Source organism: Lineus longissimus, chromosome 12 (assembly GCF_910592395.1).
Source record: "Lineus longissimus chromosome 12, tnLinLong1.2, whole genome shotgun sequence".
NCBI lineage: Eukaryota > Metazoa > Nemertea > Pilidiophora > Heteronemertea > Lineidae > Lineus > Lineus longissimus.
In genome coordinates, this window is record NC_088319.1 from 2,383,692 (window position 1) to 2,406,477 (window position 22,786).

Genomic DNA, 22,786 nt, shown 5'->3' on the forward strand with positions numbered 1-22,786 from the left:
GGCTTTCGTAGATAGGTGTTCGCATTGGCGTTTCGGGGATTTGCGAAAAATCCCTATTAACAGTGAGAAACATTAGTTGCCTGACTGTCAGAACATGAAGAAGAAAAGGCTCTGAAGTTGGAATGGTTCAGAATTGTTTAGAATACATTTATTTGGAATAATGTCACGATTGTTAATAGATGCATGCAGAGAAAGATAGAATGGTATGAAATCGTAGATATGATTTACACGTAAATATTAGAGGTTCTACTGAACATGTATTAGTGTGTACACAAGTGTTAGTATTCTTGATGCAGATAAGAAAATGTTTCACGACTCCCATTTATGGTTAGAAAACAAGACGTAGAAAGAACTTTAAGGATAGATTTCATTAAAACTACACTACCTTGGTCGAAAATCCCTAAAAAGATTCTTGTAAGTGTCAATGCCAAGTTTAAGGGATCCAGTCGTGGCACAAGTCTTTATTCAGATTCACTGAACGTGGTAAAAATAACTAAATTGGCGATTACTTTTGAAGCAGCTCATTGGCTGCATAATCAACTACCTGGCATGCCCGAGGGGAACTCGAAACTGCTAACATTTATCATCGGAAGCTTATTCCAGTCTGAGGTTTTAACCGGGCCGTTAAAAACTCCCCATTTTTATAAACGTCTCGCTGGAAGCCGTTTTTGTATAAAAAACAACATATCTTATGCCAAAGTATGCCTATCTTATCGGGTTTTTCGACCCGGGTAGTGTGTGTACGGACATTAGTATAATATGCGTGCAGAGAATGTGTATTAGTGTGTTGCCTTGTGTGTCTTGCGTGCGTGTTGGTTGCGGTGAATCTACCATCCAAAGACTACCTACAATAAAAAAATATCAATGGATATAGTCAGCAGTTTTCTAGAGGTAGTAGGTATCTCCGTATACCTGATCAGACATTCCGATTTAACCTCACTCAAATGATCGCAATGCATCAAGCAGTACAAGTGTACACAATCAAATGCAACCTGGAGAACCAGAGTTCAATCTTTCGGCCCATGCATTTCGAGGTATATCCCATTTCAACTTGCCCGCTCCCCGAGTAATTTGCTACTGCAGTTAACTGCAACGAAAAAAAGATTCATGCGTTGCTTTAATGGTTATCAAACGATTTGATGGTGAAGTCAGTTCCAAATCCACTATGATTACAGGTGTGATGGGGATAGTTGTCCTAGGGCTGATAGTCCGTGTAACAATAGCCCGCATTTCTAAATGTTTTGCTTAGGGTTAGCGGTACAATAGATCATGCTGCTTAATTGGTCAAATACAATGCTACCGGACTATGACTCCAGGGGGACTATATCCGCTGTCACACCGGTGTGACTAGGTATGTTTCTGAGTGACAGAAAGGCGACGGGTAGCACTCAGAATTCGACACTACTGTCGGCCTAAATTAATGGTGAGTCATGGTTTATATACGACCAATCCTGTATTTCCCTTTTGAATTTGACATATTCAAATCAAACCATTCCAATTAAGATCCGCAATTTAAATGGTCACTTGATCCGTGCTTTCTGTCATCTCAACTGTCACGAAAATATCGCTAAGATTCAAGACGTCCCTTCAACCTAAACAAACTACATGTACTTTCGTTAAGATGAAAATCAGTCTAAGTCTCCCTTGAGATCTACTGAATGTTTCTAGTTCGATATGTCATCAATCAAACCGAGGCTGTTATTATTCATATCGAGGCTTGATCTGTCCGCCATCGAAGTTGCAATACCCGCTGGGAAACGCTGACACCGGGGCTACCAATATCAAACTTATTTCAAATGTTAACTTGTCTCACTACTCATTAGGGAATTGGTCGAAACAGATGTGACGCTATCAGAATCAGATCAAATCTATTTCAATTCCAAAGTTGTTTTCTTTTAGGACTTGTGATGAAACCCCGCCAAACTGTCTTCCTGTAAGTCTCGGGAACAATTTTAAAAACAGAAAAGAATGACTTTTATTGGAAGCTTACAAAAAATAATCAGACCCTCGATAGCGCTAAACAACAAAGTTGCTGGTAGCTGTGGAAATTTGTCGTTTTCATACAATTGATCTTATCAAAACCTAGCACATGAGCATAACAAAAACGACAAAAAAAACCAACGATCTGGATGACTCAGAAATTATCATCGATTTCTTATCGATTTGGAAATTGTCTTTTATTTTTCAAGGCTTTAAACATTGCTGGAGCTTCTTTTCTCATGAATAATCAGATGACGGCTTTGACGAAATGAGGAAAGTCTTATTAAGGAACATTTTTCAATTACATGTATGTTTTATCCCTTTAGGTTTTACGTTCGAAAACCGTTATTTTTAGGAGTGTAATTACACGTATCATTCACGTCACATTTCGCGATATTCAGATCTCGTGACCACTTTCAGGAGAGTAAATATTCGCGAAACGAAATGCCCTAATGACGAAAGGCGATGAAATAGATAAAACGTCTCTTAACCGCGGTGTCCGAACAAAGACAAAAATCATTCCTTCGTACGCGATATCGCTCATGCATAACAAATTTTGGTTGTCGTCTTCGCAGGAAGTGGTGACGGGTGATTACATAATACGCTGTTGCCCCTGCTGCCAGCCTGAACAACTGCAAAAGTAATCACCACGATCAGTTGTGCACGAGCGAAATCGCTGCGAATGAAATAATTTTGTCTTGAATTGGAGACCGTGCCAACTGAAGGCCATTTGTGACGAAACTTTTGAAATAGATATTACTTTTGAACCACACAAACAAATAGTGCAAACAATTGGAATGAATACACATCATGTGTGACAATCGAAAGAATATTTACAAATTTGCAAATGCGCATGGGAAATGCTATTACGACTTCTATATTATGTTGCCACTCTCAAATCCTATGTTTTAAAAGGGGTCATCGTCATGTCAAACCCATTTCGAGATTTGAACGAAGATTCCGCATCATTTGATAGTCGCAGCTGGGCTTCTGCATCTCATCCTATAAATAACATAAATAACAATAAATGGTATTGATTTCTGATGGCAAAATAATAAGAGAGAATCTGATTGGCGAAAGCAGCAGCGGGTAAGAAAGAGCAGGGCAAATGATGGAGACTAAAACGCATAATATAAAAGGCTAAATTATAATTGCGAATTGCTTACGTTGGCTGGATCAGATTTGAGTCCAAGAACGAGAACAAAAATGAGGTGGCATTTCGAGGCAGGATGATGTGTCGCCTGTTGTTAGACATGTAATGAAAAGTTGGCATTAAAGTGACTCTATATGCAGCAGCTAGGTAGGCAAAATAAAGATACAAAAGTCGCCAATAGGGGTCTCTCCCATCTCACAGTACGTGGAAACTACTCACGCTTGTACGAGGAATATATTCAGTGCTGAATCTAACTGGACGCGTCCCCTCACTGAGCATATTAGTCACCTGAAGATGGCGAATTTAACCCCTCCTCATGTCTATAGTCTCCCTTTAATAACTGCTATGCCGAGGAACAATGACACAAAACAATCGACAAGATAACGACTAGCTGAGAACAGAAAATCACCTCATTCTTGTCCTCGCTCTCGGATAAAAATCGAAACGTCTCTGATGCCAGATTTACGTTGGGCTGCACTGACATGATATCCGTTCCAAAGTAGTATTGTAGCAGGATCGACCTGCAAGATGTGTTTCGTTTTTCTCTCCATTGATTATCGGATTGTGTAAAGGGCACCGATTTGGAAACTGGTTGGTGACACCATGTCACTCTTGGGCGATTTGAGAAGTCAAGATGGCTTCCAAGATGACCGCCGTTAAGGCCATTCACTCGGGACCTCACCCATCCAGATCCGGATAAGTCTAGACTGGTCTGCCGTGTAAACACGTACGAATGTAACCTGGTCTGGCCTGGTATCGTTCGATGTACATTATACTACGTCATTACGAGACCTACATATACGTCATTCACGACGTGCAATGAGCAATGTGATCTGGTCTGGTGGGGTTAGGCTTGGTCCAACGGGCTGGCGTGTCTGACGGAAAGGAGAGAGGCTGATATATACGCTAGCCTCTGCAGAGCAAACCTCTTCTTTACATCATCACCAGTGAATAAATTATGGCGTCATGCATAAACTTTCTACAAAGCATTGAGCTGCGCTAACTCGAGCAAGTCAATCAACATAACGTGAAATTAAAATATAAGAGAATTCCAATCAAATTCGGTTGATTTCACTCAAATTCGATCAATGCTTATGAAGGCAACCTGACAATGTCTGTGACAGGATTATTGCAACTTAGTTTTAATCCTGTAATGGTTTAAAAAACTGGCAGAGTGCGCTTGGATAATTTTGAGAATTGGCAAATGTTGAAATTATTAGATCGACGTAATATCAACAACTTTATAAAAATGTTAATATGGAGCCGCAAAAAACCCGTCAATTTGCTTTTATGCGACATTAGAATACCAGTATTAAAATCTGGGACAACTTAACTATAATTTATTGCTGGCATGGGCCCTCCATCGAAGTGACAACCACACAAAAATACTCAACGAATCCAGTTCAAAATCATGGTGATCTGAAGCTTGTGTGAAATAAAAATGTCGCTCTATTTCACACAAGGTTCATAACGCCATAGCCTGGCTATAAGACGCGAAGGAAATCTCGACCTTGACATGTAAGCCCTGGTGGTTCAACGGTTAGAATACTGGACTTTGGGTCTGGTGGTCACGGGTTCGACTCCAAGTCAATCCACTACATTTTTCTCTTTTTTCTCTCTTCATCTTATTGTTATTTATTCTTTCATGTAAAAATATTATTATCATTATAATTATTATCTTGAGGAAAAACCTCTGTTCCAACGCGCGTCTTTCGAAACGGGTGGTGGCTTTGATCTTGGAACAATACGTTCCCGAGTTGCCTGACACGTTATTGAAAGACTCTTCTTCTGCGCACAAAACTCTACTACAAATTCAGCACTATAGTACAAACTCAGAACTTTTTCCCCGCAACCGTAACGTAACCTTTTCTCAGCAATTTCTACCTGCAAAAATATTTAGAATGCCTCACATCGACATGTGTCTAAAACGCCATTAAACATAAAAATAAACCGACGGAATCCATCTGTCATTTTTGTTTCCTGGTGCGCGGCAATTAAGTAAAAAAAAACATGATCTCTACTCGAATTTCTCTAAGTGCTTCAGGCGTGCGCTGGCAGTCAGCAATTGCGCAAATGGATTGACTTTTCGGGGTAGACTTTTCGAGAGTGAGAGTAACGTTCCGAAAACTCCGTCAGAAAGTGACAGAAGGGGCCGAAGGGGATCGAGGGAGGAGGCGGGGTGATAAGAGTGTTGTTAAAACTTTAACTGGTTTTGAGTCTCTCTCTTTCGACAGTCAACCGTACGAATAATAATACGAATTCGCCAACAAACGCGCGGTGTTTAATACAAAATATTGAGACGAAAACATTTTCTCATTTCAAGCAGTACGACAATGCAACTTCTCACGCGAATCGTTACGTTCATTTGTCTAAGCCATGCCAGTTTAGGATAATCGACCCCCATGAAGCCGTTCGTGGTGGTCGACGTAATCGAAATTTGCCCTATAACCCTTTGGTAAGACATCAGATAGCGGCGACATGCCATAGCGGGCTTTGTTTAAAGACCAAAATACCGTATGTTGGGCTAGGCTTGAATTCCTTTCATGCTAGGTAAGTAGGCAAAATAACGGTGTGACCTCTTTCGGCAGTCATACGTACGGGAAATGGAACGAAATTCCGCGGCGGAGTGTCATACAATATCTTAGGACGAAGCGTTTTCTTGTTTTAGGCAATGCGACACACGACATTTACGTCATCAAATTTCGCGTCTTGACTCCCTCGATATAAGATAACGGTTTACAGCGAAGCTTCAACGTCTATCGTTGGGAAGCCTCCCTTTCATTCCATCCTTCCCCAACAAGTCATTTTTACTTTAATTAGCTAATTAGTCTTTGAGACAGAAGCTCTTTCATGTTTTCTAATCGCATTAAATCAATTTCAAATTACTTCGTTTGTTCTCAAGTCATTGACTCGACTCGTCGGGAGACCAGAGGCTTTGTCGCTATTCTGGTGTACCAGTTCAGTCATCCAGGCGACCTACAAAAACGCGATAAAGTTCACAGTGTCATGGTTTTGTGGGCTCGGAAGATACTCGAAAGATTCAGGAGAATCGACACAGTCATCTAATGCATCAAACTAAGACCTGATTCCTTTCAGGTTCCGCTCAAAGGGAGACTGCTAATGGACAAACCCGTGTACTCGGGAATGCCCGTGATGTGCATTATTTGACTGACTATTCATCTGCATACCGGTAGCTGATCGCCATACTCCGATGCACAACCGAAAGCAAGGCCAAGCTCTGCAGGCACCGTAAGGTTAGTAGAAGACCCAAATCCACACCGAAAAAAATTGATTTCCCGAGTATTCAGCTTCGGCCTATCTCGGGATGGTTTGTTCAACCCGTCAGCTATAAGTGACGGGCCTATTCATAGCAATGTAGTATGCCAACAATGAGATAACTCAATACCTGACCTGAATATATGGCGATAACAGAACGAATACGATACCAAAGTATTGAAAACTTGTACCGTGTACACTAAAATGCCGCATTTACAGTCCAAATCACTAAGATGACATGGAGCTCCAGACCAAAACTTAGAGAGTGTACCCTAAATCAAATTTTGTATGATACTCGTGTGACGAAAGTAGTCTGTTACAGAAAGCAGGTGGGTAGTTTCGTTATAGACATAGTGAAATAGCTGATCAGTTGTGAACACACAAGCAAGAGGCTGACTTTTTCAATTCAAGTTCCCCCACGCACCAGGCAGTTGATGAAGAAACAAACATGTCGTTATTGGCAATTTTCTTTCTGTTTTCCACTGTTCTCCAATATGGCGAATGCACGTGCACATCACGTGACACACGTTGCGAGTTCTGGTTGGTTGTCGAAGCGAGAATGACAATGACGTATAAAAAGACATCATTCCTCACACAAGGCGTTGATGGACAGCTTTATTTCGTAAATACAAGCATCTCGACAGATCCGGTGGCAATTGATGACGTCATTACAACTGATGGCTACTCAGAAAACAAACTAGTGTACGTCATAAATGGTACTTCCCCAGGTCCTGAGATTGCTGTGTACGAAAATCAAGAAGTTATCGTTCATGTTCGAAACAAGCTCCCCGCAGAGATGCTGTCCTTGCATTGGCATGGTATACACCAGATAGGAACCCCGTGGATGGATGGAGTGGCTTTTATCACACAATGGCCTATACTGCCAGGGGGGACGTTTACGTATAGATTCAAAGCAAATCCTGCCGGTACACATTGGTACCACTCACACGTTGAGTTCCAGAGATCAATGGGGATATACGGAGCATTTGTCGTTCATCGCCGCGAGGAGGCGCACGTTTCCGATGAAACAAGGACCATGATATTGACAGATTTTAACCATTTCGACACTGAGCGGGTTTCATTTGCAAAATGGACATACGGCTTGTTCCATGCCGGTGTTCAGTATGTGTCGCCCCCTGGTGGAGACGGTCTAAGTTACGGCTGGTATCAAGTCCATTCCGGCCTCATTAACGGCAGGGGGCGCTATTTCGATCACGGGACTGGCAAGAGCAATGGCGCCCCTCTGTCACGGATCGACGTCACGCGAGATTCTATTGTGAGGATACGCGTCATCAACGCCGCGGCATTGCTTCCTTTTCGTTTTTCAATCGAGGCACATAACCTAACTATAATTGCCAGTGATGGAATTGACATGATACCAATTGACGCAGACGCGCTCCTGATCTACCCAGGCGAGACATATGACGTCATAATTCACACATCGAGGGTTTCTGGAAATTACAAAATATCTGGTAGGATCCTAATAAGTGGCAAACCAATCCTGGCTGAGGGCATCCTCCACTACAAGGATGGCCCAGTTGAATACCACCTTAAAGATGGCGATATTTCACCCTGCCAGAACAGATCATGCGTATACTTCAACTGCCCAATGCAGGACTTTCAATTGTTGGAACCTCGTGCAACATGCATTGCCATTGACCAAGCAAAAATCCTAAAACCAGTGATGCCAGTGGCACCGCCTAACGTCAATTATTCAACCTATTTCCTGAACTTCGCCTACCCACACGAAGGGACGGCTTACCTGGGAGGATCGGTTAATTCGAGAGTGTTCGAGATGCCTCACGAACCGCCCCTGTTGACAGGCAAAATTGCAAGCCAATGCGACCACTGTGAAGGCGGAGATACCGTATGTCGATGCACAAATATCTTAGAAGTGGCGAAGGGAGAAGCGGTGCGTATTGTTCTCCTGAACGCTGGGCAAGGTGCAGGGTCAGTTCACCCAATCCACCTTCATGGTCACTTCTTCGAAGTTCTAAAACTCGGGTACGGGGTCCTAAATGATACCGGGAAGAGCGTGACGCATTCATCAGACATAGATTGCAGATCCGAACTACCAGCACGCGAGACATATTGTTCGAACGCGACTTGGGCTGACCCGAGTTGGTTCGATTCCATACCCGACGCTAATCCGAACCCGGTGGTGAAAGATACAGTCATAGTGCCCTCTGGCGGTTATGCGGTGATTCAATTCATGGCGGACAATCCGGGATACTGGTTTTTCCATTGTCACCAGGAGATTCATTCGGCTGATGGTATTGCTTTGATTCTGGTGGAGGGTAAGGAGCACATTGGGCAACTACCTGACGATATCACGCATTGTGGAGCGCACGGAGATTTCCGGAACCCTGAAGGTATGGTAGGTGGCTAAGAGGCAGAGATTAGAGGCCCTACCGACAAAAATAATTCCATGGGGATGAGTTTTTCTAAGTCAGGCTCGCCTTGGGCTAAACCAATATGATCAAAATATAATAGGTTCATCTGTCACATTTCGGCCCCCATTTTACACTTTGTGGAATAGAACCTTTTGCATCGATGTCTTCTTTCCATAACACATTTTGTTCTCTCACTTAATAATGGAATAATGAATATTTCGGTATGAATACCATCTTCAAAATCTCAGTGAAAATATGTTAAATGTTAATTCCCAGATTTATCAAAGTTTTCAATTTGGATATTTTCGTCAAATAACTTCAAAGAAATAACTCCCTATACCACTCTATAGCAGAGATGTTCAAGTCGCTCTCGTTCTCGTAAACTCCCTTAACCTCCCTAATCTCATTCACGGAACACGTCATATATTTTTCAGAGTTTGTCTCGCTAGATACCTTCACGACAGTGACAGGCATCTTGTCGGGCCTGATCGTCCTCCTACTGGTCGCAGTGTTAGGCTGCTACTGCCGGAGAGAACAGAAGAGGGGACTCAAGGAAGTGCCGAGTCATTATACAGAATTGGCAGTGATGAAAGGTGAAGATGAACAACCAGAACACACAAACTGACAGCGGGAGGTTTAGTACATCCATTCTTACAAGAATCTTATAAGTGTGTACACGTATACATGCTTCCCGAAATTGGTGGCTTACATTGGAACTAACTTTTCCCCCTTGTCCGTCATCAAAGGCATTCAACTGTGTTGGTCAACCATGACTATCTCCTTTGTCCCTCCACCATAAGGCCTAGTTTCCCCTTTTGACATCACTATTTCGGACACTCAGCGCCCCATTTCTGGAAAGGTGTAAAGTGCATCGAAATCGTTTACTGTCCGCAACAAAGAAAATCGAATCGATGTAACAGCTGAATCTCCGATCCATTGTAATGCTCGACTACCTCGAGGGATTAGGCTCAAGAGACAATAGGCCCATTCTGGGGAGGACCATGAGTGTTCTAATTTGGTTCATTATAAAGGGGTCAGTAAACGTGATGAGACTCCAGTTTGGAAAATAAGGCTTGTTTTGTGCTCAGACAGTGAATATCTCCTTTTCAGAGTAACCTCCCCTACACATGTGTTGATTTAACTAAGCTCAGATGATAAATATATATTTTTTGAGTAACCTCCCCCACACATGTGTTGATTTAACTAAGCTCAGATGGTAAATATCTTTTCTTAGAGTAACCTCCCCTACACATGTGTTGATTTAACTAAGCTCAGATTGTAAATATCTTTTCTTAGAGTAACCTCCCCTACACATGTGTTGATCTAACTAAGTTCAGACAGTAAATATATCTTCTCATTGAAATGTCACCTTTGAAACCTCTCCTCGTATTCTTAGCCGTACGGCGTGTCCATTGTTATTCTAGCATGCCCAAGATTGATGTATACAGCACTGTCACAAACCTTAACTGTACCTCGTATCCTTTAACCTAAGATTTCTTGCCGCTCGTCCGTGCCTTATCTTAGGGAACCACTGCTTTATGACTTCGTGATGGATGGTGTTTTTATGGTAATTAGCCAAGATTCTGCAGCCGACAGCGGCAGGTTGACAGTGGAAATGTCAATGCTGCTCGAGATCTTCCCCAGTTCTATTTCGCCGCAGACTGATTGGAATGCTGTGGACTCGCCTTGGGGGAGCAATTCATGTGTAGAGACGATTGTATGTTGACAGTTTGAAAATCTAAAATTGGCTATGTTAGGCCAATAGTAAAAGCGCATTAGAAAATTCACAACACAAGGTGTGCGTCTCCTGGTCGAAAATGCTGATTGTTTACAACAAGATTCTAAGTGAAAGATATTCACTTTCGTACGTATATATATCTCAGAGTTCGAAAGGTTTACAAAGAGCTTTAGATAAAGTGTCTGTTTTTTGCAAGCGCTGGCGGTTGGTTGTTAATATATCGAAAACGAAGGCAATATGTTTCAATAAAAGGTTCAAGAAGGGTCTTTCCCTTAGAATTGGTGATGAACAGATTGCGTTTGTTGAATCTGTCAAGTACCTTGGTATTATGTTCTCTTGTAATGGATCTTTTAAGAAAGCAGAGCGGACATTAACAATTAAAGCAAAGCAGGCAGTTTATCAGTTGAATAAACATTTTAATATTTACCAGGGTACTCAAGTAAAGACTCTGCTCAGTTTATTCGATTCTCTTATAAAACCACAACTTTTGTATGGTTCTGAGGTATGGGGTGCTTATGTTTTTCGTAAGCCTACAGTTGCTCACATTAGAAAACAGGTATTTTGTGGACGTTTTGATCATGAATTGGTGCATGTGAAATTTTGTAAGTCAATCTTGGGAGTTCGGCGCCAAACGTGTAATGCTGCCGTTCTGGCTGAGGTGGGGCGTCTTCCTTTATCTTATACTATTTTAATATCGGTCTTAAATTTTATAAATCATATTATATCTATGAATAATGAGTTAGCTCAATTAGCTATGAGAGCAGAGTTTAAGAACTTGCAAGTTGGCATCTCCAGCTATTTCGACTTCCCAGCTGTTTTACTGAAGTTGATAGGAATTGACTTGGTAGATTTAGATTTAGATTCTGTAAATAAGTCATTTGTGGGGAAAATAAGGGTGAAGATTAGGAAGTTGTTAGAGTGTGCTTTGATGGATGAACTTAAAAGCAAAAGTAAGCTGGAGTTGTATTCTTCTCTGAAGGTCAACTTAGGAAGAGAACGGTATTTAGACTCATTGGTTAACACTCTGTTTAGAAGAGCTATTTCTAAGGTCCGTCTTTCTGATCATGATTTTGATATTGAGTCTGGGAGAAGAAAAAATATCCCGAGGGAAAGAAGGCTATGTTCTTTGTGTAACTCAGGTGAGATCGGGTCTGAGTATCATGTCATTATGGAATGTGTTCAGCCTGATCTGAAGGCAATACGTTTTCAAGCCCTAGAAGAATTAAATTTAATTAATGGTATATTTCGGGAGTTTGGGAGTCAACAGATTTTTAACTATTGTTTACTGGGGAATGATACAAATATTTGTCATATCGTGGGTGCCTTTTTATGGAAAATTTTGAAATTGATAAAATAACTTGGTTATTTTGTTTAATGATGTCATGATTTTGTCTAGTTGTTTTATGTCTTATTAGTTCTTTAGTGGTTAGCTTTGTGTAGGAATGTATACATCATGTATTATACTTTATATGTCATATACCTATGTAAATAACCTTTTATATGGTGACAATAAAGTTTATTTGAATTTGAATTTGAATTTGAATTTGAATATACATGTACAAGTTATACGTACAAGTTTGACAAAATTATTGTAAGTGCTACGCTCAGTACTACACTCTCAAAGCGCATTGCGTTTATTCGCCAGCTCATACAGCGAGAAACATTTCTGTAGAAACAGCGTGATCATTTCAGGCTTGTTGAGAGCATGAACGTTACCCTGGCCTCACGATCTTCCGATAACAAACGGACGCTCTTCTTCTCTGTGTCACCGTACTCCTGAGTACACTTACGTAGCAAGTAATTATACTATGCAAAATATGATAGTGCATATGAGAAGTCAAACATTGTTAAACAGTCCTGGAGTAAGCTCACATAGTAACTACAGTAGAACCTCCCTTAGCGGACACGTCTGTATTAAAGGACACCCTCTATATTAAGGACACTAGTTTTGGTCCCAAATTGGTTGTTTCCTTTCAATTTGACCTCTCTAATCAGGACACCTCTCTATTAAGGACAGCACTTGTCAGTCACGAGGGTCTCCATAATAGAGAGGTTCCACTGTACATGAATAATCTATATACTCTGTTTCTCACTTCTGAAGTCCAGCCAGATCTTTACATAGTGCATATTTCTAATAGGCATTCTATTCAAGCCACTATTGCCATTGACGCTGAAGGTCAATCACCCGTCGTGGGCCTACCAAAATGTACACATACACTGGCTTACTACAGTGGACGTTAGGCGTGCGAAACCGGAGTACAGTAGAACCTCTCTATTAAGGACACCCACGGGACTGACAAGTGCTGTCCTCAATAGAGAAGTGTCCTGATTAGAGAGGTCAAATTGAATGGAAAGACCCAATTTGGGACCAAAACTAGTGTCCTTAATAAGATGGTGTCCTTAATAGAGAGGTGCCCACTAAGGTAGGTTCTTCGGTAGTTGGTATTAAGTGAGTCGCATTATGCATCAATGACTATTCATTAAATCACAACAGAACAGTGAACTCCTGCAAGGGATGCCGGCTTCAAAGACATTGCTAGACATAGTAGGACATTGCCCTTTGCCAGTCAATACTCAAAGCATCTGTAAATATGATTGTTAATTGGATGTGTTTGAGGCACCGGGAGCCCATCTTACCAATTCTTAATACAGCCATAACAAAGCGATTTTGTCGGCGATGATATAGATAACAGAAGGATTACAAGCACTTTGAAGACAATGGGTTATATGAATAAAGACTAGCAAATGCTTTTATCTAAAACTCCATGTACATTTACACTTGGCCTTTCTGTACAAAATGGAAGTAAAAGCATTTGCTAGTCTTTATTCATATCGCCCATTGCGTTGCATCAGTGCGCGTCTGTGATGCTTGTTGTACTTTAGTGCCGCTGAAGGGGTATTGTCGTCCTGGGTGATGCACAATATCACCCAGGCTCTATCTGGCGATGCATAACATCACCCTGGGTGATATTGTGCATTCGTTTCGCGATTGGTGACGAGGTTGTCAAATCGTAGCATGGTACTTCTGCTATATACCGTAGACGACCGCGCACGGCGAATAAATCCTCGGCACCTTTATCATGTTTATTTGTTAAACGCACATATTTTTGTTTGATTTCCCGTCCTTTGGCAACTAAAGATGCCCTTTCGACTTCGGGAATAGCTGCCAAATGATGTTTCAAGTCGCGCTGGTGAACCAGATGAACGGCCGCCATTTTTTTTTTGGCCGTGAACATTTCCACGTCCGTCGATTCGACAACCCCGTCACCAATAGCGAAACGAATGCATAACATCACCCTGCACAACATCACCCAGGGTGATGTTATGCATCACCCAGATAGAGGCTGGGTAAATGTCACATTCCTTTTTCGGTCGATGTGCAAGAAGTAGGCCAGATGGGCTATAATTTCTTCAATTTTTGGTATTTCTTCAATATGATTTTGAGACCCAACCCAATTTCCATAGAAATTTGCAAATCAAGTTTTAAAAAAATCATTGGAAAAAGTCGATTTGGGTGGAGGGTGGGGGATGGTCTGGACAGGGGGCGTTTTTTTCTAGTTGAACGAAATTTGACACATTTATGAGAAGACATACAGTCATGAAAAAAAGATATAACCTGAGTTGGATTTCATACAAATTTATTCAGAAATAGGAAATATGCGCCGAGCGGAAACTGTCAAAATCAATTGTCAAAATCAATTCATAGCGTACACGAATACAGTGGAACCTCCCTTAGCGGACACCCCTCTATTAAGGACAACCTCTCTATTAAGGACACTAGTTTTGGTCCCAAATTGTATTCTATTCAATTTGACCTCTCTAATCAGGACACCTCTCTATTAAGGACAGCACTTGCCAGTCTCGAAGGTGTCCTTAATAGAGAGGTTCTACTGTACATACATTCGTGAACGTGAAAATCCTCTCGGGTGCCAAATAACTGTACTGTAGGTTTTTGAAGAACCAAACTTTGTAGAAATTGGCCAAGTAGTTTTCGCCTAGTATGTAATTGCATTTTATCGTCGACTTTTTATACCTTTCCTGATTCCTCCGCACAGAGCATGACAGGTCACTCACAGGTGTCGTGTGAATTATTTAGCACTGACTCGATGGCACCAAAGATCTTCGTGCATTTCGCAGATCTACTTTGTAGTTCGTAGGGATGGCAAAAACCCCCGACTATTTTCTTGATGATTCCACTAATTCGTCCACATGGGTCATTGCCTCTCGTGCTTTGCTTGGAGCAACTGATAACCATTGAATAAAGCAACATTTTATAGACATTTAGAGTACTCACGTGGATGTAGTCATCACAATGAAAGTTCTGGACAGCCTTAACTAACTGTGTTTATTGGCTTCGTCAGGACATGGTATTGGTGGGAGGTCCTCCGCGATTTGCCTCGAGGAGGCCGTGGTATAGCCGAGGGCACGTGGGACTCAAATCAAGGAGACCAGCCTGGGCGGAACGTGCCGAGATGGCCGAATCTCGCCTTGTCATTCATTCAAGGGGTCGTGAAATCTACAAGCGTAGGCAGTGGTTATTGATCTGAGCACGGAAATATTTCTGCATGATTCGGTCACCGCCTCCGATTCGTATTACTGGTATTGTGAAGAAGATCGGATCTACGTAACAACAATCAATTTATTTCACGAAATTTGCTTTGCTTTGACCTTACACTTAGTCATGCATATTGACCGAGGTAGTTTGAGTTACCAACGGTCTTATCAAGATCAAGCAACATCAACATCAGCCTAGGCCACCTGGAGTGAATCCTCCTCCCACTTTTCAGTAACAACAAAACCCAACAAAATGAACTGACAATTCTGAAGTTTATTATGATCAATTTCATCTTCCTGACTCTGCCTGCAGAGATTGGCCCCCAGCAATAACAGAGCCAAATAGTATCAACATCAACATCAGCCTATGCCAGCTGAAGGTTGCATCATACTCCTACCTCCCGCATTCCACCTTCCTATTACAGCAAACATCTCAACCAATATGAATCAATATTGTTGTGTTCTTGTATATCAATTTTATCGGCCTGATTCCGCCAGCCGCCCCAGCAATGATATACAGTGGAACCAAGGTAACACGACCACTCATGGGACCGTGGTCGGAGTAGTCGTGTTACCGGGGTGGTCGTGTTAGCGAAGTTGGGAATCCCCAGACGAAATACATGATTATTTTTCCCGCCAAAATTGCCGACTGCATGGCGTGTGTACGCTGTACTACCATAGCAACGCTGCCTGATTGAGATGATGCACGCTCCAAAGTTTTGTTATCATGCCTCGCAAGAACAGTTCGTCGATAAAATTACATGTTACATTCTCAGAATGAGTTAGAAAAGGTAATTTTGTAACTCATTTTATCCACAAAGCTTCATTATCTGCCCGACGTGACGCATTTGCGGGCAATTTGGTGAATCATCCCTCATGTACCCGACTGTTTGTGACGATTGAAGTAAACTTGTCGTATGATTCCACGTGAGCCGTAACGCATGTTAATTTGCATAACTTAGCGTTTTATTGCGAATAAAAACATATTTTCTATTGTGTTATGTTTTTATTTGTAATTTAATGAATTAAGAAGACAATATATTTTATTTGAATTAACCTTTTTATTTAAACGGTACAACAATAATGGTTAACAGACTTTTGATCATTTTATTCAAGACAAAAGTTACAGAATTGTGACAATTAAAGATTGCACCTGCAATTATTCACATCTTTGCACCGCGGAGTTCACACTTATGATTATTTACACAGACCAATTAAGACTACAATACATCAGCGCTAATTAGCACATCATCAGTTTTACCAAGGCAAGTCTTTAAGATTAGTCCCTTACAACACTGAAAAAGTCCCGAATTTTTTACTGTTTTGGCGCATTTACTAACTGTTCACATAAAAGAGTCTGTACATCGTATACCGATACGGTATCCATATTTCGTTCGAGGAACAGCGACTTGATTTCCTCCATTGCGTCGTAGGCCTGTCGAAGAGACGTTATTTGCGGCTTTGTCGTTTCGGCGTCACTCGTGCTGGGGGTTGGCTCATCATCTTCGTCATCGCTAATCGGCTCGTCTGCCCCCGGTTGGCGGTACTCCTCAAGGATACGTTTTTCGATATCGTGAACATCATCATCGCACGTTTGAAGATCATCGTCGCAGTTCAGAAAGTCGGCAATGCCTTCATCGGTTGTGCCGAGATGCACCTGGACTCTGGCCACGAGGTCTGCTAAAGGGACGTCTTCTTCGGGGTCGACATCTAACGCTTCGTCTGTTAGGCCCGATTTTCGAAAGCATCGTCTGACGGTGTTGGCTGTAACTTGCACGATATCATCGTCGACCGCACCACTCTCTCCGCATATCGCTGCCATGTTGATGTTGTGCCGGCCCTTGAACCTGTCTAGCCAACCATTGGACGCCTTGAACTCTTCACTGCCGATGGAGACTGCGAACGACCTGGCCTTTTCTTGAAGTAGAGGACCGCTCACTGGTAGGTTGGCTGCTCTCACTCGCTTAAACCACTGGTAGGTAAGGCGGTCGACGTCTTCTTGGAATTGTGATGTCCCGACTTTCAACCTCTTCCTGTCTTCTTGGACGTTATCTTCATATGATGACAACCACTCGGCTTTTCTTTTCAGTATCCCCTGGACTTGTGTCTTGCCAATGCCGTACATCTCTGCCAAGGCTCTCTGTGACTTGCCATCGCTGCTCTTGATGAGTTCGACCTTCTCCTTGATAGTCATCTCTCTAGGTTTTCTCTTAATCGTAGCCATGTCGTCTCTGTAGAATTCACTGGTGGTATGATTTTCTTCCAAAAAAGACCCCCTTTTATACTAAAATCGGTCTAGAGGTGCGAAATTGTGATAAGATGAGTGACAAGTGATGATATGAGATAAATCTATCAATGCTCATCAATTACTTCGGTATCTGTAATCATCTTTATGTGAGAACCTAAGAGTTAATTAACAGTCAATTAAGAGAGCCGTTAATTGCTCCGAAAATATGCGAAAATAAATTAGCGGCGAGTTCCAAGATTCATCAGCAATTCACACCTGAGAAGATGAGTTGAGTAATGCTACAGTTTTAATCAAGTCTATTTTCAGTCAAAATATTTAAAGAAATATAAAATGATACTGTAGTAAATCAACCAAGTTCTCCATATCATAAAACATTCAAACGTCTCGCAAGCTTGTTATTTTCATAAGTGTGGTCTTCAAACTACCCGCCGTTTATTAAGAGTTCATATGCAAATCACGCAAATCACATGATTTTGCTGCTGCTGAGTGCGCATGTCTGGTACTGAACTGGCTCAGTAATGAAAACAAACTTGAAAACGTTAGAAAAGGAAAGTTTATTTATTCATTTACACTTATACAATTGATCATACCTGCAAAATCACATTGTATTTTTTGTTTTCATATGTATTCCCATGGCCATTGTCCCCGTCTCAACAAAGCTTGGCAGCGAGCTGCTAATTACTATGCCGCTGTCGCGACCGATTACGGCAATTAGGCCTGGTGGTCGGGTTAGCGGGGTTGATTTTCAGTTTGGGACCGGCCAAGCCAGTGGTCGCAATCGGGGTACCGGGGTGGTCGTCTTAGCGGGGGTCTCTTAATGGTAATTAGAGAGGAAACCATTCGGGACCGAAGAATCGTGGTCGCGTTGGCGGGGTGGTCGCGTTACTGAGGTGGTCGCCAACCGGGGTTCCACTGTATAACAAATACCTGATAGTATGAACATCAACATCAGCCTTTGCCAGCTAAAGATTGCATCACCCCTCCCACTTCCCAATAACAGCAAACTTAAACCAATATCATTGTGTCTTTGTATCATTTTTTTCTCCCTGATCCTGCGTGCCGCCCCAGCAATGATATATAACCAAGACCAGATAGTATCAACCTGAACATCAACCTATCCCAGTACCCAATCAAGAGTGTCATAACCTCATAACGATAATCGAGAAATCATCCCATCGCTGATCAGAGAATCCATCATTTCCAAGTCAGGTCCATAAGTAATTTGATCATATAGCAATTCTCTTGGTGGTGCTCTGGTCAGCGCCTTCCATGTAGAAAATAGAAAACAAATGGTATTATTTGGTTGGATGAGATAGCGCGGGTGACGGCATCCAGGCCAGGTGGTCGTTGTGATTGCTACGTTGACTTCTCTCGCGATCCGGCGAGGGGCGCTGGTGGTCTTTGTTTGTTTTGATACCATATTCGCATGTGACTCGAACAGGTCAGAGTACAGTTTCGCCAATCACTTAGGTGTCTGGCTTGCCGACTGGAGGAAGGACCATTGACCGAGGTAAATATCTTAATTCACAAATGACAACTCACGGGAGCGGGCAAACCATGAAACCAACAGCTGATAAGAGTTCCCTACATTCCAGGGAGATTTCTGCAACTGTACTCTAAACCTATTAAACTGCAAATACAATTTTTAAAGAAGGACATAAAACTTCTTAGTCTAGCTACCCAACAGAAAGATCAAATAGTAAATGTGTCCTCTCAGGTCAAGTCCTGAATTAGCTGAAGAAATGGCCACTCTCAGAAAATGACACCTCCTTTCACATTGGCAGTCAATTTTATTGAGCAATGTCTCTTTTACGATATTGGATCCGAAACGGCACCAACCAAATTGTCCAAGCTCCTTATTTTAATCTCTTTCTTGATTCACAGGTAAATTTCATTAGCAATCTCTAGCTTCCATCTTTATATAACACTCCGTACTTTGATTTATCTAGTCATTATGGTGTCTTCCTAGTTTTTGAAGTTAATTTTGCGGAATGGTAGAGACTTTTGATATTGGCTGTTTTGGTATCTAATATGCCATAATAATTACGGATGCCTTTCATAAGCTATACTAAAAGTAACTTAATAATGCTCTACATTTACAGGCAACTTACTTCGTATGACAACTGTTCGCACAACCTTTTTAACATGTTTAATGTGTCGCCGATTAATTACTGCTAACGGCGTCAATCGATATCAGAAAAATTAAAATCAGAGGAATGTTATTTCAAAACGGCTTTTTCATTTCATAAGGCCCATTATCACATCGCATGATGTTTAATAATGCAAGATAGTAAAATACGATAAAATTTGGTTTCATCACGTTTTAATCATAACTAAAACTTAGAGGTTAAAGAAAAGTTTATTCACCTGCCAGCAATTTTTCCCCTTCAATCCATTCGTTATCGGTGTTTTATAGCATAATGCAATAACTTGCATAACGAAATGGCGCAGGACGGCATTAAAGTCATCATCGCATCGGCCAGTTGGAACATTTCGTTCTCAATGCACTATTTAATGCATTTTGATATCTATGGATGATCACTGTTAAGGGAAGTCCTACTGGTCCACGGTCCTACACGGGCCTACTGGAAGCCGTATTTGTCATGCTGACCCACCGTCGTTGTGCCTATATCCATCATGGCCCAGTTCCTGAAATAGCGCTAGACCTCGTGGCGCTAACCCCTAAGGCTTTGCGCTGGCCTAGCGCCATTTCAGGAACTGGGCCCAGGAGGAGACTTTAGGACTGAGAGTCACACCCGATAAGTCGGCATGATATTTGTATGAAACACCAACGTATCTCACGCCATGCATGCTCATTAACTTGTTTCTCATGCGTGCTTACACTATCAGACTCCAACTATGATTGAATCGTTAGTGATATCATACATACTGGCGCTAATTGCATTCAGTGAGATAATGGTATTACAGTCAATTAGGAGAATAGAAACGTCACTTACTGATTTGAGAAAAACGAAACGGAACATTGCACAGTTTTCTTTAAAGTACCCTCACTGACTCGAAAACATATCTTATGATAGAAATAAAAACCTAGACGTGTCTCTTAGATTTAGACGAAGACATGAGTTGTGGTTCTTCATCTTTTGCGAGCGGCATTCGACATCAAACTCTCTTTCTGTAGCGGTCGCAAAAAACCTCCCGTACTGGCGCAAGGCTGTGTCCATCGTGTGTAGCACATTCAAGTTTGCTCGTAGACCACAGTGGCCATGCCAGTTCTTAGGCGTAAATGGTCGTGGTCGCCTTTCCGCAAAGAAACTGGCTAGGATACTGAGAGCATAACATCCACACATTGCATCACTCTGTTCCTGCCGCTTGGTTAAAACCTTGTAACGGGTTTTTCAGATAGATCTGGCTAAAGGTACTTGCATGTGGCTGGCCTCTCCGTCACTAAACTGTGATAGTGTGATCACAAACAGAAATGTTACACCCCCCTGTGCAGCTGGTGTCAGAGTTGACCGGTTTCAGTTGACACCGTGAGAAAGAGCATTGATAGGCCTACCCCAAGGATAATCTATTGTTGTGCAACACCACTATATTTTGGAAAATGTGGTCTGGTCACATTCCTGAGTTCAATTAAGTACCTTTGGTGAGAACGATATGAAAAATACTTTACCCTTTAGTAAAATGTCTGCACGATATTGATTAACGTTACGCCGACCGATGGTCCAGTTATTTGCATGGCAAGTGATGAGGACAGTGAATCGAGAGCTGGTCGACTCGAAGATGTCACATTGTTTGGACGATTTGTATTGTAGGAGAAAACTGGAACACCTGATTAAAAGCTACCCCGTCGAGGAGAGTCGATCGAAGAATCAACCGAGTCCGGGAATTGAACCTGTGATCTCATCAGTGACAGTCGCTGATGATTCTGTTGCGTCTTTTCAGATACGTTCCGACTGCCTTCTCGGGCAAGTCTATTAAGAGGATAGACTTGCCTGCTATCATCAGCAAAAGTTATAACACACCCACCCATTAAGCGATTTATAGCGGACGAGTAAGGCAAACTACCAGGATTATCCCGCCAGCCAAGGCCGACGATTATACTTCGACAACAGAGGAAACAGTCCCAATCACCAGCGACAATAACAACAGATCAGCTCAAGCCAGATATTCATCACGAACAAGTAATGTTTAAATAACGTCATGATCCCGACTGACGTGTCCGTAGATAACACGAAACTTGAGGAAGCTGCACGGCAACAGAGGAATCCGTCACAATCTTATCACAAGCGACACTGACAATGGATCCAGTCATGCGCGAAATAACTGACAAGGAATATCTTAATAACAACAGGATCTGGTTGATGATAACATGACGGGATAGATTGATGACATAGATTATACTGATTAGGTACGGATTAGTGTCAGCAAGTGATACGGATTCTCATCAGGGGTAACATCGTTGGTTAATTTGATCTCGCGGACCTATAATGGATGACACGCCACCAGAGGATAGTTTGGTCGTAATCTGATGACCGGAGGTGAGCTGCTGTCCGCATCATCATGACCAGTGGTAATCTGGTATGTCTCAAACTGCTCAAGACCGCTGGTGACACTAACCGGGAATGATTGTGGGTCCCCTAAATCCCCTTGTTGGGATCTGCTGACAAGTGGTGGGCCACTGCACGCCATCATTGCTCTGATGACCGGTGGTGTGCTGCTGTCCGCATTGTCATGACCAGTCGTAGTTATCTGGTGAGTCTCACACTGCTCATTTGAGCCGCTGGTGACGCTAACCGGGATAATTGCGGGTACCATGGCCTATCTCTCCTTGTCGAAATCTGCATACAAGTGGTGGGCCACTGCACGCCATCACTAATCTAATGACCAGCAGTGAGCTGCTGTCCGCATTATCATGTCTCGTTCTGGTCTAGACCGCTGCTGACACTGACCGGGTATAAATGTGCGTCCCTTGTCTCTCCTTCGAGATATTCAGAGTGCAGGGCCACTGTTCGCCATCTTGGTGACCCGCAGCAATCCGGCTTGCCCCCACCTAAGATAGAAACACTCATATTCCCAGTGCCTGAATGATGGAGTTGTTTTACTTAAACATTCAGTTTAGAGACGATACGGTCCTACTGAATTATGGATCAACATACACGCCATCGTTGCACCATACATCTCTTTAGATGGAGGCATGAATGTATGATAGTTCAGTTGCTAATCGTAGATGGCAGAACTGACCAGTCCCGGAGGACATCAGTGGTCAGTGCTGCTATAAGAACTCCAGCGCCAGCGGCGACGGGATCTAACAGAACATATTCGTCAAGGAGGGCTCTGGCACCCGAGATGCTTCTTTAGCCAAGCCTGCCCACAGGCAAAACGTCTTAGCCATACTCCAGCGTCATACTCGGCTACTCCATATTGCTAACGAGAAGATATAGTTTTAAGTGGCATTCCCATACATTTTCCTAGCTTAAGGCAAC

At 42.3% G+C, this 22,786-nt stretch overlaps 2 protein-coding genes across 3 annotated transcripts in view; one reads left to right on the forward strand and one right to left on the reverse strand.

Moving 5' to 3' along the window:
* The window catches only part of LOC135497378 (metabotropic glutamate receptor 3-like), a 209,424-nt gene that overhangs the window by 19,215 nt on the left and 167,423 nt on the right, over positions 1-22,786 (reverse strand). The window lies entirely within an intron of this gene.
* LOC135497379 (uncharacterized) lies at positions 6,595-9,427 on the forward strand. Its single transcript, XM_064787233.1, has 2 exons — positions 6,595-8,781; positions 9,237-9,427. Exons 1-2 carry the CDS (start codon positions 6,858-6,860, stop codon positions 9,425-9,427), a joined length of 2,115 nt encoding a protein of 704 aa, XP_064643303.1. The 5' UTR covers positions 6,595-6,857.